Genomic DNA, 17,482 nt, shown 5'->3' on the forward strand with positions numbered 1-17,482 from the left:
TCAGCAGTTTCATTTTCAGACCTCCCAAAGTGGAAGTGCTGGATATAAAACCAGACACATTCCACTGAGTGTCTCCATGCTGAGACCGCCGCATCTTCTCTGCTTTCAAACCTGAGGCAAATCTCCAGCCTCACCCTTAGATTTGTCTTTTTTTCTGATTGTATCTGGCTTATTCAGTGTGCAGCACAGGAAAGATGTGAGCAAATGCTAAATTATTTGACATTCTTAATGTCTTCAGTAAAGTTTGTGTTCAGTGACAAATTAGGTAATCACAGTTCCCAATGGGCACTCTTCAGATGCCAATTATAAGTACTTCTGACAGTTTGTGTCATATTTTTGATTATCCTGTGCCCTGTCAAACTAAACAGCCTGAAGGCCGTCCTGCTCTTGGCAGAACATGCTTTTCTCTGGAGTGCATACCTCTGGTGCCTGTTTTTTATTCATCATAATCAAGAGTATTGCATGTTACATGTTCTCACGCTGTCACTATGCAGTGGCTATAGACCAAGTGTCAATGACTCAAATCTCATTGGATCTTTTCTGCCTTTGGGTCCATTACATGTAGCTCATTTAAAACACCAGCTCCATTCTTTGCCCCCCTGTGCTCTGACATGTGCTCTGTCATGGCATATCTCTGTTACTGTGTCATACCTGATCCTGGACCCCTGCAGCACTCCACAAACACTTCCTGTACTCATCATATTAGCTATGAGAGTACCATTTTCTGACATCACATTTTCTACTCTGGACCTTTAATATGAATTTACCCATGAATCACTGCTGCATAGCGGCTTTCCCATTGCTACAATGATATGTCACCACAGTAACTCTATGAATCCCACTAGCAGGCAACATCAAACAGGTGTCTGCATCAAAGACAACCTATTTTATAAATCCCTGCTTGTATGTGGATCGTCTCTCCTTCCAACAGGATATAGAAGATGGATGTCCAAGCCAAGAACCTCCCATCTCCCATGAGGCAGCTTCCCTTAGGGCCTGTCCATCCACCATTCTTCACAAAAGAAGCTTTCTTTGCTGTACCAGTCTGTGCCATTGTCTTGCCCTGCTCCACCACCGTACCTGAGATCTCATGCTCACCCCCTCAGTCAGCCAAGTGTTCTAATGTCTCAATCAGGTGCACAAACCAACCAATGTGAGGTAGTGATTGAAGAGACCGTAACAAGAGAAAGTGAAAAAATCAACATTGAATTACCAAACTTTTCCTGTCGTCAACCTGATGTGATCCGTGGTACGAATCGCGGCGTGTTTGTTTGCCTGGACTAGGCTAGGGAAGGTGCGCTTGTGGATGAATGGGAATTGCTTAAATCCCATCAGTATGGTGCAGATCCCATGTCGTCTGCCAGGAGACTGACTACAACTCGTCTGCTCCCGTCCCGAGCCAAGACTCTGTGAAGTTGTACTCCTGATCTCAGTATTGCAACTCTTTATTGCCAGTGAAATTCACATTTTCCATTATGTCACAGATGTAGGCTTTTATACCATTCAACTGGGGAAAAAAAGAGTAAACTGCAAGATATACTGCATCTGAATCTAAATGACTTGAATGGTTGCAGCTGCACATATTTAAGAAACAGAATTTCATCTACAAAGAAGGACTTTGAACAGAATTAAAACGTAACCCACAAATCTTATTGTAATTTCGGTGTTTGTAAGAATTATTTTTTCCGAAATTGTTCAGCCCTACAGTGTTAGGTGTTGGTGTTAACTACAGCTACCTGTAGAGGATAACATCAGTGCAAAAAATAAATCGTTTGACCCTAGCAGTAATCTTTGTATAAAATATTTGAATTAGACACACTTGTGGATTTGTACAGATATGAGAAAATAGAAAGTTTTGCTCTCTTCATATGTCATAATGTGGTCAAACTTGCATGTCAAAGCCTGATTTCTTCATATCTCAGAAGTTGAGCAGGGTCGGACCTGGTTAGTTCTTGGATGGGAGATCGCTTGGAAAATCAGGTCCCAAAGTTGAATGCCAGTGGCAAAAACTGTTATTGGGTCCTTAGACAACACACTTCACCCACATTTGCTAAAATGAAAATAGTGTGTGCGTGACTATTGGTGGTTGGAGGTGCAGATGGCACAGATTGGCAGCCTCACCCCTGTTACTCTGCCCTAGGGCAGCTGTGGCTACAATGGTAGGAGTGGAGTGAATGTATAATGCATGAAATTGTAAAGCAACTGGAAAAGCTGTATATAAGACTTATCCACCTTATCCATTATTATGATTTATTATTTTTTATTATAATTAATCTTAGGATCACATTTATTTATTCTTAAAGGTTGTATAGAGGATTTTCCAAGGAACGAGAAATCCAGCGACTGTTTGTCCTTTTTCAAATGTTGCACATGCGTGAAACCACCCCCCCCTTCCCTACAGCTCCCTACGTAGAAACGCCTCCTCTCTCCTCCTCCTTATGCCAGAAACAGGTTTGTTTACAGCCGGTGTGCTGCACATGACTTGTAAACAACTAACTACAGTGTTGGTTAGGCAAGGCGGAGAAGTGAGGAGCGGGGGGAGGGGGTGCGCGGACATTTCGTGCGCGGACGAGAAGTGAGGAGCAGGGAGAAAAGTGGAGCAAGGAGCGAGGAGAGGAGAGCGGAACGGGGAGCGGTGCGCGGAGATTCCGTGAGGAGCAGGGGGAAGAGCGGAACAGACAGCGGGGACAGGAGCAGGAAAGGGTGCAGAGAGGGGTGCGCGGAGGTTCCGTGCGAATGAACTAGCTACAACACGCAGCAGCAAGCGGACTCTTTCTTTGCCTTGAAAATTACGTTTTCAGACATAGGATATCGCATTCATGTCCAGAAAAACATTTGTTTAACTCTTGGAAATAAAGTACGTTTTCATAATAAGCAGAAGTGACCTGTCCAGGAGTAATTTGGCGACCAATGCGTCAGTCTTTAGACCCTGCGTCTGCTTCAGTTGCGCCATCGCTGGAATGAATCTCCAAGAATCACCTTAGTTTGGCTTCGCTGCTCTTCCCCTTATCTTCTTCTTTCAGCGACCTCAAAGACGGACTTTCTTTTGCGGCGAACTGCTCCTGGATTCTTGTCTGCCATTGCAACAAACTTTGTGCTAACTGCGAGGAAGATATAGGTCAAAAAAGCCGCTAAGAACCGTTGCGTTGGTGAAGTAAACAGCGTCTGTGCGTCTGTGGACTGCGTGACAGGCGTACGTAAACCACGTAATGGCAGCGCGCAGGCAAGTCAGTTACGCTAGAAACGTAGGGAGTTTGATTGACAGCCTGTCAGCTAACAGATAACGAGGCAGTGTCGTTATCTATTGGCAAATGTTTAGCCCCACCACGTCCAGAGTTGATGAATTTTTATTCTCTTTTTTTTTGGTCATCATAATTACAAGGCTACTGCATCTCTATAATGCTATCATTGACAATTTGAAACAAAAAAAAATCCTGAAGTTGACTGATGACTCACTGATGTTGATGTCATGTCATGATTGTCAACTCCAATGATAGAGGCTCAAAAGTGCTAAGCTGCCATGTAAGATTTCCTTGTATTAAAGATGATCAACACCAGAGCAGATCCCAAGGGAGAGTCAGAGCACTCATCTTTAGTTATGGATGACAGCTGTTCTATTCCAGCAAACATGAGCATCTTAAAATTAAATGGTTTTCATTTTCCTATAAGGTGTGCTGGTGTATATCAATTGGTTCAGTGTATGTTTGTGTCTAATTATGAATATTAGCCTGCACATGTACACATTTACTCTGCTTAACAATAGTTTCATAAAATGTGCGTGTGTGTATATATATATATATATAGAGAGAGAGAGAGAGACAGACAGAGAGAGAAAGAGAGAGAGAATTTTTATTTTATTTTTTTTATCTGGTAAATGGACATCTAGATAAAGTGAATAGATTACGGAGAGGCCTAATGTCGAAAATGTATTTTTACCCTCTTAATAATGCTACTGTATTGGTGTATAAAGGGGAAGTGGTGCTCCTGAACAAATCACTCATTGTTCCTCCCGGACACGTGTATTAAAGTGTGTTGATGTAGAACATTTGTGGAATGCAGATAGCCGGCATGATTGATTAAATCATTTTGCGGTCACTGGGTTTGTATTAACTGTTCTAGATTGCATCTGATTGCTACAATTTGTGCTGTCTGCAACGTCAAGGCAGCAGAAACATCCATACACAAACCAGAACTAACTCTCACCCATCAATCACGTAGTGCTGGAAGTGAAGTGGCTGCATGCTTATATTCGTAGTTACTTTACCACATATGAAGAAGGGAGGGCTCCACCTGTTACCCAGTGTTTTTGGGCTTTACAGGAAGTAGATTTGATTGCAAAAGCATGACCTAACACTGGCCGGTGTTTGTTTTAGGTTTCCCAGGTGACCAGAGACTAGAGGAAGGAAACTGAGCCCTCATCACTAGAGACTGTCATCTAGGAATATGCTAGTCTTCAAGTGTCTGTGGACATCGGTGCTGGGTATATGAGTAACATGCACTTATGGGCGAGGCACAGATGTTCTGGGCCACCTGGCGATGTGAAGTGGTGTACAAAAATCTTGATTAAATGTACGCCCACAAAGGTCTGCTCGAGCTGCACATTATTAAGAGCAAATGACTGTGATTAGACTTGTGATAAATACTCCCTTATGGATAATGGATGTTTGTAAACTGGGTCAAGCAAAATAACTTAATCAAGTTAATGACTTTCTGCTTTGGCTTGCTTAATGCCTAGATTTACAGATTTTTGGTGCATTTTTCTTCCAGTATTTTTTATTGACGGTTGGATTGTTGGATCCTGTCTCTGCTTTTGGCTTTAACAAGATTGGATTCACCAAATAAGTTATAACTAATTATGTTACTCATCTTGCCCACATAATTAACAGAAGGCATGTTAATGAGAGAACTTAAAGCACAGGTGGCTGGCTTTTGGACTGGGGAAATTTTATTTGAACAGTATTTTTGTGATGCTGTCCTCCACAGGTGTTGAAGGAGAGTGGCCCTCCTCACATGAAGAGCTTCCTGACACGGGTGACCGTTGGGGAGTTCAGTGCTGAGGGTGAAGGCAACAGCAAGAAACTGTCCAAGAAACGTGCCGCACTGTCCATTCTGCAGGACCTGAAGAAGCTGCCCTTTATCCCTGTTGTGGAGAAACCCAAAACACATTACAAGAAACGCACCAAGACCATCCTTAAGGTATTATGACTGAACATGTGTGGGGGCACTCCCAATTTCCTGTCTAATCCCTTTTTACATCTATCTGATACAGACAATTCCTCTAATTTCCGTTCAAGTCAGGTGTATAAAGCCTTGAAACATGAAGACCTCTTATCAGTTCAAACCCACTAGAGTGAATACAGTTGTGATACAAAGATAAGGTGTCTGCGATGACTGAAATTGAACGCTTCCTTTTTATTTCCATGAAGACGGGACCAGACTATGGCCAAGGCATGAATCCGATCAGCCGACTGGCCCAGATCCAACAGGCCAAAAAGGAGAAGGAGCCGGAGTACGTGCTGCTCTCAGAGAGGGGGATGCCCCGTCGCAGGGAGTTCATTATGCAGGTAAATGGTATACTTTATTTATATTTTCATTATGATTAAGTATAAAAAGTCACATAATAAAAATAAGTCACAGATGAAGAGAAGACTTAATAAACCTGAACCTTAACCCAGCTATGTACCAGCTGTGTTTCTGATCAGGACAAGACCAAGAATAAATCCTCTGTCTGGCCAGAGGCAGGCCATTATATAATGCAAGTTTTTCTCTGGGGACTGATGCGGTCTCCTATTTCTGTCTTTAGTGCTGGTCTCTACAAATTGGAAATGTGCTTTAAAATGTCAGGCCTTCAAGGCAGTATCTTAGAAATACTCAACTAAAAGCTTTACAACTAGATATCTGGCTGGAGCACTTATTCAGGATGCTATATTTAGGGCATCTCATAATTTAACTTAGCCATGTTTGTGTTTAAAATCTTGTTTGGAGTCTACATTATTCAATCTTTACAGCTTGTGTTTGTTTCCAGTAGTGGAGTCGTAAATTCACCATTTCAAGCTTTTGTTTACAAGAATGCACAGACTGTACTGTGCACTGAAGAGTGTGGCCCGTACAAACTGGAGCCAGCATTCATTAACAGAATAGAAATTTCATGCTCTCTCCGAAGAATTGACCTTTAACCTTGGAATAAGTTACGGATGAGTACTGTTTATTAGCCAGTAAATGGAGCAGGGGCATTGCATGATGGGAAATCTAATCAGATCACACCAATTTGCTTTATTTAGCATTGTATGAAGAGTACATTTAATGACAGATTTTTAAAGACAAATAGAATTGTACAAAATTCATGTTGCTTTTTATGCAAAAATATGTTATTTTTTTTCTTTCTCTCTTACTGGATCTTACAAAATCCTTTAGCATCAGGCACTGTTTCAAACCTATTCTCCATGCTTCTCATGCACACACAGCAACTTGTGTGTGGTGTTCTATTTAGTATCTACTCAATTCTATACTATTGGTAAGCCCCTCTTCCCTTTGCTTTAGTTGATATTTATTATAAGTCACATTATCTCACCATTGTAAGCTTCTGCAGCTTTTCTTTCCAAAGTATGAAATTATTTCAGTCAATCATCACCTTGTATTGTGCGTTCATCCTGTTCCAGCTAAACATTTGTGAACATGTCAAACCACCCTTGCGTTTATACACTCATTTCTTTTAGAGGGCTTGGCACCAACAGGGTAATTTGTACAGTGTAATTGTCTGTTTGCAAAACACAACGACAGCTGAAATTCCCTTTGAAATAATTTGTTTACTTCCTATGTCAACAGATTTTATGTTTTGGAATCGACAAACTAAACACTTTGTTGAATTGACTTGCTAACTCATGCTTACTTAGAAATTGTAGTAACACAGATTACACAGATTTTTTTGTTTTGACCATTGGTTTTGCTTTAACGTTTAGGTGAAAGTGAATAATGAAGTTGCCACGGGAACAGGACCTAACAAGAAAGTGGCCAAACGCAACGCAGCTGAGGCAATGCTCCTGCAGCTGGGATACAAGGCCTCCACAGTAACACCTAACCCCACTGAGGTATGTTCAGTCATCACACATCTCTGTAGTTTACCTCCTTAGATCTTAGTGACGTGTGAAGGGAGAGAAACTATAGCTCACTACTGGCTATAGTAATTATATAAACCACATTATACCATATAGCAGGAATGTTTCCCATAAATTTTGTATGCTATTATTGAAACTACTATAATTTAGTTACAACAGGCAGAGTACAGCATTCTGCAATTTTTGTGTAAAAAGAAATTAATTAAACAAAAAAAAATGTGAACAGCTTGCAGATGTTTAAACATACTTATAGAAAAATAGTTACTTAAGTTGATTTTCTGGGTACCCTCATTAAGAAGTCTGCTGGTCTAGTCTTAAATGCTGTGAATATTCAACATGGTACTAAATACAACAATGCAACAGGTCGTAGCTTGGGACAGGAGACAATGTAGATGCATTTAAGATATAGTACATTCTAACTGTATATGGTCTTGTCAGTGAGCAACTTGAAATTTTATGTAGGGCACTTGAGGTAATGTTATGCAAAATGTACATTTTCTTTAACTATTTCTAGGAAAGAAAAAAATGTCTCAAACACATAATTATCAATTAAGTCATGTGTTTTGTTTATTAATTGTTACATTTAAGAGTTATTACCTTTAGGGCTGTTGTGGAACCCACACCAAACACCTTCAGCTGTATACAAAGCACTTACAATTCAAACCATGTGGAGCTGGACGTGAAAGCCTTACATAAACCCTATATCTCATCTATACAGTCCTGCTCTGAATCCAGGATCCCCAATTGTCCAGTTTAGTCTCCATTCTGACACACTTGGCCAATTACATAGTCTGTCAAGATCATATAAACTGCCAGTGTTTTTGCAAGCCAACCATTGATCACCATAATTTTTAGTCACCTCATTGATTTTAAGCACTGATGAGATAAAACAGAAGTTACATAACTTAAATCTGAGGGTGTGCATCGCTCCCTAGACAGCTCATTAGATAGATATGTGGTGCAGTATATATCTCCTCCAGGCCATACCGTGAAGGTGCATATGAGGAGTTGTTCCTATCAGGATTGAAAGTTGACTCTTGATCTTTAAGCAATTCACAGACCATTTCTACGTACATTTTTTAAATAATCTTTTAGCACCAGATTTTAAGGTTCTAAATACCTAAAGACAACACTGTGCAGTTAGAATGAAAAATAAGCATATTGTTATAGATTTAAAAATACATGATGGTCTACCTCACTTCAGAAAACAAAGGCCAAAATATCAGATTGCAATGTATATAAATATATAAGAAAATATATTATATGAATATATACCTGTAACTTAAAATGAAATACTAAAATTTTTCAGGATGTTGTTTACAATTCATATTTTTGTTTGCTTTATGTCTATTTAAATGCATGCATAGGCAGCTAATTATACTGTTGCACACATTGAATAGGATCCCTTTTTAGCTCCTAAACACTGACAACCCCCCTAATTAAGTAGCTGGCTGAGACAGACACTAGGCTTCTTAGGCATCCCCTCCTGTGAGCGCTCATCGCTTTGTGGGCCAAACAGTAGGAAGGAACTCCTCTGACATGCGTGAAGGAGCTGTCTGTTGAAAAACTTGACATCTCTCTTACCTCCCCTCCCCTTCTCCCTGCCTCTCTCCTTATAACTATAGATGGACAACAAAGGCTGGAACGGACAAAAGGCGCCATTTACCGAAGCCACAAGTAACAGTGAGTATGAGCGCTCCTGGTTTCCTCCTCTGTTCTGCAGGTGGGTTTATCCGGCAAGATGGCCCGGCGTTTAATCTCCCTGACTGGTCAATGGGGCTGTGACTGTCAGCTTAATAGACCTGGCGTCCTCGTGGGGAGCCTGCGAATTCAGTCTTATTCATATACAGCTTATACTGGATGGGTGCGCTGAGGCCCTCCAGGGAGCCTACCCCCCCTCTGCCTTCCTGTGTGACAAAAATTTAGGCTTTCACTTAGGATTAGCGTACAGGGATAAAGAAGCTAAAGATGCAGGCACATATGCAGACCAAACACACTGAGGTAGGATTGGGATTTAAAACTTTTAATGTGGGTAATACCTGCTGTAGACAAAATAGTCTCTGGTTTAGGCAGTGGTATTCAGACAGAATAGTTAATCAAAAGTTGTGACAAGACATAACAAAAGTAAATATTTTTGTAATTTTGTATACTTGTTAAGAAATAATTATAAAGTTTACAAGTATATAGTTTTCTACTTGATTATAATTTCTCCTTTAACCTGTAGTGTTAGTTTCAAAATTTAATGTAATACACTTTTGAATCATAGCTGTATCCTGTAGTTTCAGGATTTCCCTACAAAAAATAGACACACTGTCACACTTCTGGGTAGATTAGCTTCATTTAAATCTGTCACAATTTTGGAACATGTTTATATGTTAGGTTCAAGCCTGTCAACTGCAGTTTTCACATTAGCTGTGAGGCGAACATTCTTCATTTAAACTATATGACCCTCCCCTAAATTTGCACAAAGGGAGCAATAACTTACCAAAGACAACCTCCATAGTCATCACTTCAGTAGGAGCAAAGCGTCCTGTCACAGTTTCCAAGCATAGACAAATACAAAATAGGATTTATGATTGTGTTTGAAAGCCCTATGGGATGTCTCATTTTATAGATGGGGTGGAGCTCATAGGGCTCTCAAAACATCAGGGCGCAATTATGAAGGAAACAGCTGTGCTTTATCTGCTTGTTGGCCATGTTGTCTTATAATCCAAATAAAACTATGAAAAAATGCCAATTGCCTATTTGGAGAGTCTCTGTTCTATTTCCAGTTGTTTATTTGTTGTCATAGCTGGGAGGATTTTTGTGTTGTTGGATCAGATGCTGCACATACTTGTGTCACATTGACATTGTAGTGCAATCATAATATTTGCGTTTGCAGAAGATTTCCTGTTTGAGATATTCAGAAGGGTTGCACACGGCAGTCTCTTTCACTCTAGATGCCAAGAAAGTGAGAGCCAGGAAGTTGAAAAAGAGCGGTGTTTGGGACAAATGAATAGTCTGTGGGATGTGAAGCAGTGGAAAACAAACAGATCGCCTTATTAGATTTGAATGTGCTGTCGTCACTGTGGGCTAATGGAGACTCCTGGCAGCTCTGACACAAGGTATCCAACTCCAGCCTGGAGAGGGAGTGGATGTGCGGGCTTAGGCAGAAAACACCAACCAGACTTTACATGCACTCAATCCAGATGAACCACAAATCTGGTTCAATGTGATTTATTCCCATCTCCTTAAAGTATTTATACACAAATGATTTCTTCTGTTTGAATGACTGTGGTCTGTATAGCCTAATTGCTCTAACTTGTGTTGCCCAATATACCTCCGGAGTGGAGTCCCAGAAAATTTAGATTTGCTGAAAGCAATCATTTGGTTCAGTGCCATCGCTTCTGTAGTTTATATGTTGCGCCACATGATGCACAAATATTTGCTAATTACCATGTAAACGTCTCCAAAATAAATTCAAATTAATGGTTACTGCATAAACACAATTAAAGTGAATTGCCTCACTGGTCTGTTTTTGATTTATTTAAGGGCAGCAACACCAGTTTCTTACTCAGTTGTAGGTGGCACATTTTGGCACTTTAGCGCTGATACCCAAATATTATGGTATGATTGTTTAAAGGTGTAACTTTTCAGGTTGTGGGTACAATTGCTTGTTTTCATGGAGATGGTATTGTCGTTTACGTGGAATGTTCCACAGTATGGCATAGAACTTATCTTTTTATTAAATTGCTAAAGAGAATTGTAAAAAACATTTTTACTATGGGCAAGTTTGCCTCTCCACAAATCTGTCCTGTAATCTGGCTAGATGGTGTTGTCTTGTATACTTGGAAACAGATCACTTTAAAGCCAAAGAGCAGCGGTTGGCAGACCTCCTCCAGGAAAGTTACATAGGGCACCTTTAAATGAACTATACAGAGAATCTCAGTTTTCACACAATATTCCTGTCATATTGCTTTCACTTCTCAAGAATGTTGAAGCAATATAACGCTACATTTTGGTCACCTACTGTAGTCACTTGTGTTAACGGTCTTCTAATATTACAGGTTCTTGAGCCCTTTTTGAATGACCATTGGGACCATAAACTTCTTTAATAGACACTATTAAGTATGTAACACAAGAAGAACATGTGTAAAGGACACCACAGTTAAACTGGTGAAACTGGTCCACCAGTTTTGTCAAATATCCAGTTTAGCACTCCATTCAATCCATAATGAAAGTGATGTGCCACTATATTCCTTGATTGATACTATGAACCATGTCATGCACTGCAGCCCTTTTGTGTGTGCTTTTGTGTTTCCCCTGTCCTTGGGTCCGCGTGAGCTGAAGGATGCGAGCCCGTAACAAACAAGGTGACCAGACACTAATAAAAGCACTGAGGGCAGTGATTTTTCTTCCTTTTATTCCCGTGGGTACTGCAGCGGGCCTTTTCAGTCGTGTTGCCACATTTCATTTCCCGCTGTGTGTGTGTGTGGGTGCATGTGTCTCGTGTGTGCACTCCCGGTCCATGTGTGCGAGCTATGTGAGGCTCTTGCTCCACACTAGTGATTTATAGTGGCGGGCCCGGGCGCTATCTGTTTTCGATCAGTCTCATGCTTGGCTCTGGCTTCCCTCCAGAGCTCCCCTGGCCCACTGGACTCCAACTCTGGGTGGGACCTCACAGATAAAATAGCCTCAGCCCACTACCACAAACAGTCATTGCAATATAACATTTGCAGTTACACTCCTATCACTTTTTAGCAATATTTTACAAATTTCCCTTTCAATTATAAAGACGTGCACACGTCTTGACACATACACTCAACCAGATTATGTTCAGGCCAAACAGCTTCTAAATAACTGTGTCCATTGCTAACGTCATGCTGGCTAACACCTTTCATTTTTTTTATTACCCAAGGCCTGCGAGTCTTTCTTGTGTAAATTCATATTAAAGTTGTCATCATCATTGGAAGTCAGGAGGAAAACGTTCCCACAAGTTGTGTCATTCCTGGCATGGGTCAGTTTGTTGTAGTATGAGTAATAAAGGCTAGATTTCATAGCCATTTCCTTAAGCTTTTTCTGGTAAGAAACTTTAACTTAACCTTGTTCTTAATAAAAATGGCTGTCTCCAGGTTTGCACAAAACTGACACTACAGAAAGCTCAGAATAAAGTGTAGAGCATGTTTTGTGTGTGATGGTAACAGGAAGTGGCCTGTCAGTTTTGGGGCTGCTCCTGCGTTTCTCCAGCTGTATGCACTCACATGAAACACAGCCACAGTCACAGCTGGACCTATGTCTCCAGTGACTGCAGGCCATAGACAGACATTACTTAAAATTGTATTTGCTAATTACAATCTCTTTCGTCACTTCAGCTAATTAGTATTTAGATGTTGTCTCTCTTGTTCTTTCTCCTGTCACACATGTTCTGGGACAGATGGCTTTGAATAATAAGTAAGAGAATTCAAGAGACACTGTCTTGGATTCAAGTTAAGATAACACACATTCTGTTAAGTATTTGAAACACAAATTTATAGCTGCTGCCATGACAATTTTGCTATATTTTATCATTTGAACCCTCATCTTCTAATTGGAGTCTCAGAGAGCAACACCTTTGAATACAGGGGGAGCTCTCTGCTTAATGTGTTAGTAAAATTGTTAGGAGCCCCACCATATCTCTTGTCTCCCATGAAATATCACTGGTATCTAAATGTAAGCCTCCCTTTTGAAGTAAAGATGCTGCTTTACTGACAGCACTGCTTCCCATCAAACGCTGTGATGAAGTCATTGCGGTTCTGTTGATATTGGTAGATCCTTCGTTTGAGTGTTTGTGTTTCAGAGAAAAAAGAAAGGAGCTGTGTGTGAGTGTTTCCCAGCAAACACTGTGATAGTGCTGGGAACAGCCAAACCACATGAAACTGTCATCTACGTTCACTGAAGGAATGCCACTCTCAAAGCCAACGCATCTGTCTACTCCCTAAAGCAGACCCATAGTACGCCTTGGCACACTGGATTGTGTTGGAGAATTTACAAGAATAGCATAAATTATTCCCACATATATACTTTATTCATCTACTAAAGACAATCTACTAATGTGAATTATTTGTATGTTCTGCAGCTCAGAAAGGCCTGCTCCACCTCAGCCCTGATGTGTACCAGGAGATGGAGGCCAGCAGGAAGCAGGGAGGTGGCACTGTCCAGAGTAACAACAGTGGCTCGGTTAACTACATGACCTCCAAAGACATGGGCCCACTGCCTCCAGGACACACACCCTACTATGGCAATGCGCCCTCGTCCCCCAGTCCAACCGCGGCCATGGCTCGGGAGCTGCTCCTCAATGGCCAGTCTCCTACAGCGGACGGCTCCCTCCCCCTGAAGGGCTCCACGCTGCCCTGTGGAGTGTCTGTGCAGCCTGCACAGCAGCTGGACTACCTGGCCCGCATCCAGGGCTTCCAGGTGAGACCAGCTTCTGCTCTAAGCTCTACACTATCAAACTCCATTACAGCTGTAAACATAAATGTAGTTTAGATGGATGTTGGCATGTGGGTGACTTAAAGGTTGTATAGAGGATTTTCCAAGGAACGAGAAATCCAGCGACTGTTTGTCCTTTTTCAAATGTTGCGCATGCGTGAAACCACCCCCCCTCCCCTACAGCTCCCTACGTAGAAACTCCTCCTCCTTACGCCAGAAACAGGTTTTTTTACAGCCGGTGCGCTGCACATGACTTGTAAACAACTAACTACAGTGTTGGTTAGGCAAGGCGGAGAAGTGAGGAGGGGGGGGAGCGGATGCGCGGACATTTCGTGCGCAGACGAGAAGTGAGGAGCAGGGAGAAGAGCGGAGCAGGGAGCAGGGAGAGGAGAGAGGAGAGGGGAGCGGTGCGCGGAGATTCCGTGCCCGGAGAAGTGAGGAGCAGGGGGAAGAGCGGATCGGGCAGTGGGGAGAGGAGCAGGAAAGGGGTGCAGAGAAGGTTGCGCGGAGATTCAGTGCGAATGAACTAGCTACAACACGCAGCAGCAAGTGGACTCTTTCTTTGCCTTGAAAATTACGTTTTCAGACATAGGATATCGCTTTCGTGTCCTGAAAAACATTTGTCTAGCTCTTGGAAATAAAGTACGTTTTCATAATAAGCAGAAGTGACCTGTCCAGGAGTAATTTGGCGACCAATGCGTCAGTCTTTAGACCCTGCGTCTGCTTCAGTTGCGCCATCGCTGGAATGAATCTTCAAGAATCACCTTAGTTTGGCTTCGCTGCTTTTCCCCTTGTCTTCTTCTTTCAGCAATCTCAAAAACGGACTTTCTTTTGCGGCTAACCGCTCCTGGATTCTTGTCTGCCATTGCAACAAACTTTGTGCTAACTGCGAGGAAGATATAGGTCAAAAAAGCCGCTAAGAACTGTTGCATTGGTGGAGTAAACAGCGTCTGTGCGGCTTGCGTCTGTGGACTGCGTGACAGGCGTACGTAAACCACGTACCGGCGGCGCGCAGGCAAGTCAGTTACGCTAGAAACGTAGGGAGATTGATTGACAGCCTGTCAGCTAACAGATAACGAGGCAGTGTCGTTATCTATTGGCAAATGTTTAGCTGGCCCCACCACGTCCAGAGTTGATGAATTTTTATTCTCTTTTTTTTGGTCATCATAATTACAAGGCTACTGCATCTCTATAATGCTATCATTGACAATTTGAAACAAAAAAAAATCCTCCATACAACCTTTAAGAAAGCTTAGATATATTTATAATTTGGGAAGTCGCTCACTACATCTATTAGAGTTCCCTATAATTAAATGTGCTTATTTTAGTGACATGTTAAAACAGCATGCATTTGAGTCGAGGTACTAACGTGTGCAGTAATCTAATGCTCAAAAATAGCACCTGCTTGAACACATAATATTGAAAAATAAGCTTTATGCAACCAGTGCTTTATCTGTATTATTTTTCCTTATTGATCAAATTATCAAAACCTTTGTAACCTTTCTGTGGACAGAAATGGTAGGGCCAGCATGAGCATGACTGTGCATACACATTGATTCTTTTCTTTGATTGGTTTCAAATATAGTCATGATGTTGGTCAACCAGAATGGTTAGTTTCAACCACAGACTGTGTTTCGTGTTACCGCATGAGAAAGTCATGTTTTGTATTCATACTCGCTGACATTTACCAATGAGGAGTGTTCAGAAACACTTGGGTCTTTTCTGTTTTTGATTCTGGCAGATTGGGGATTTCTGACACTCACAGGTGCAGATCAAGCACACGTTGTTAGCATGTGGCTCCATATCCAGGCACAGCCGGGCCTATGTGGCACTAATCAGCAGTGGAAAGTCTTTGGCGCATACCTGCCCAGAGATACCAATGTCCACTCTTTATCAGATGAGAAAAAACACTTTATTTATATTTATATTTTTACCTGCTGAGGGTTCTTTGGAGATGTTTTCATTTCTTGGAGTCTACCCATGAGTGTAACTTGATAGTTTGCTAGTCTGTGACAGCAACAGGCATTGATTAAAACTCATTCTGGACTACACCTGCATGTTAATTTCCTTAGTCATCTAGGCTATTCATCATGAGAACAAAAAAACTCAGAACATTTATTGTAAGGTGAGAGCCATTTTTATGTTACTTTTCACTTTTCTTTTTCTTTTTGCAAATACTTAGTGATGATTGTCCAAATCTATCTATCAATTTGTTTTTGTATTACAATGTTATTGAATTGAACAAATTAAATTAATGTGTACGGACCTCCACAGCTGCCTACTCATACCTGTTAAGTCCCCCGTATAGATTTGATTGAAAAACTGTGACTCAATAAACAGAAATGCACTTGCTGTACTCATGCCAGTTTGGAGAGAGAATGCTGGCATTTACTTTACTGAGTTTTTGAGAAAGTGACTATATTGTATGTATTTGACCAGGAGTGTTGGCATAGGGGGCATGTGTTACAGAAGTAGGGCAGAAACAAAAGCAGGAGGTAATAATCAACATATGGACAGATGTTGAGGTGCAGTTTAAAGTGCCCATATTACACTATTTTCAGATCCATGTTAAGATGTTGTTTCCTCATCATGTTTTGTTTCATTCACACGTTTTCATACTGACCCTGCAAATTTAGGCTGTATTCTTCTCTCAAACAGAAAACACTTGTGCTTCCACCTTGTGATGTTATGTGGTAATAAAGGAAGTGTTTAACTGTTTTTGTAAACTCCAAACACCTTGTCTAGAATCATTTGGATCATTTCAGCCCTGGAATTGCCAGTTTTTTCTGAACAAAAGGTAAAAGACAGCTGTTAACTTAAACTACCACTACATCACATCACAAGGTGGAACAGAGCATTTTGAGGTTTGGAGATATAGAGAGACTAATAATAAAAGGTTTCTCAAATGTGCGAATGAAACAAAACACAACTTCAGGTATGGTTTTGAGGAGATAATAACATTCTAGCATGCCTTAAAACTCACAAGAGTCAATGTTGTGTAATATAGGACCTTTAGGTTTGAGGTTCGCCATGACACAGCCCCTGTCTATGCTTTCCTGCTTGCATTCTTTGATTGTTCCTGCTTCTAGCTCCAGCTGGACAGCCCCTCTGCCATCACATCACTTAATGGAGTCATCAAAGACATCCGCAACTTCAGATCACAGCACAGTGACTAGGCAATTTATACAGGAAATTAACCGCTAATGAAATTGTGTTGATTGGGTCATGTTTCAATTGATGCACAATTTAAAATGGCTCTTCTGTAAGGTAAAGATAAAATACATCTGTTTATCCCTTAATGTTGTCGGGCAATTGGCTGTAAAAATTATTACTAACCATCAAGCCAAATTGAGCAGCCACATTCATGGTAATAGCAGCAATTACTGAAACAATAATTCCTCTTACTTTTAATATACAAAGGCAACATTTCTTCATAACTGGCAGATATAATAGTTTTAACACCTTTTCTGCATAAGCTTCACCCAGTTGTTCAACTATTGTTTTCAGTGGAAAATATGACATGGGTTTTTGTTCAGATTTATGCCTGGTTGTAGTGTTTTAATTGTGAGGAAAAGTTGTTTTATAGGAGTCATAACTTTATGGATTATTACTAGACTGTTTTAGTATGATATGGCTTTGTGTCAGCTTTTCCTGTTTTCCCATTACTCTATGGATATCTCTGCCAAGCTCATGGTTTGCAATGGTTTCTTGGTTGGCGTTGATTTGGATTTTGATATAATGGGAGATGAGGACACATATTTACATTCTTTTCAATTGAGCATAGTTCTTCCCTATTGCACAATAGTGCCAGAATATGTTTTGCAGCCACTAGAGGTTAGAAAAGATTTTTCTTTTTTGTAATAATTTTTGTGATTCCATAAAATGGAATCAGTGGGCACAACAATTCCTTTTGAAAAAGA

At 40.9% G+C, this 17,482-nt stretch overlaps 1 protein-coding gene across 1 annotated transcript in view; it reads left to right on the forward strand.

Moving 5' to 3' along the window:
• Nucleotides 1-17,482, forward strand: part of stau2 (staufen double-stranded RNA binding protein 2) — a 56,006-nt gene that overhangs the window by 16,548 nt on the left and 21,976 nt on the right. The window contains exons 8-12 of the mRNA XM_020925676.2: nucleotides 4,984-5,196; nucleotides 5,427-5,564; nucleotides 6,960-7,088; nucleotides 8,741-8,798; nucleotides 13,210-13,547. Coding sequence (XP_020781335.1) covers nucleotides 4,984-5,196; nucleotides 5,427-5,564; nucleotides 6,960-7,088; nucleotides 8,741-8,798; nucleotides 13,210-13,547 — 876 coding nt within the window. The remainder of the gene's footprint in view (nucleotides 1-4,983; nucleotides 5,197-5,426; nucleotides 5,565-6,959; nucleotides 7,089-8,740; nucleotides 8,799-13,209; nucleotides 13,548-17,482) is intronic.

Source organism: Boleophthalmus pectinirostris, unplaced genomic scaffold (genome assembly GCF_026225935.1).
Source record: "Boleophthalmus pectinirostris isolate CB_2022bp ecotype Guang Dong unplaced genomic scaffold, ASM2622593v1 HiC_scaffold_15, whole genome shotgun sequence".
NCBI lineage: Eukaryota > Metazoa > Chordata > Actinopteri > Gobiiformes > Gobiidae > Boleophthalmus > Boleophthalmus pectinirostris.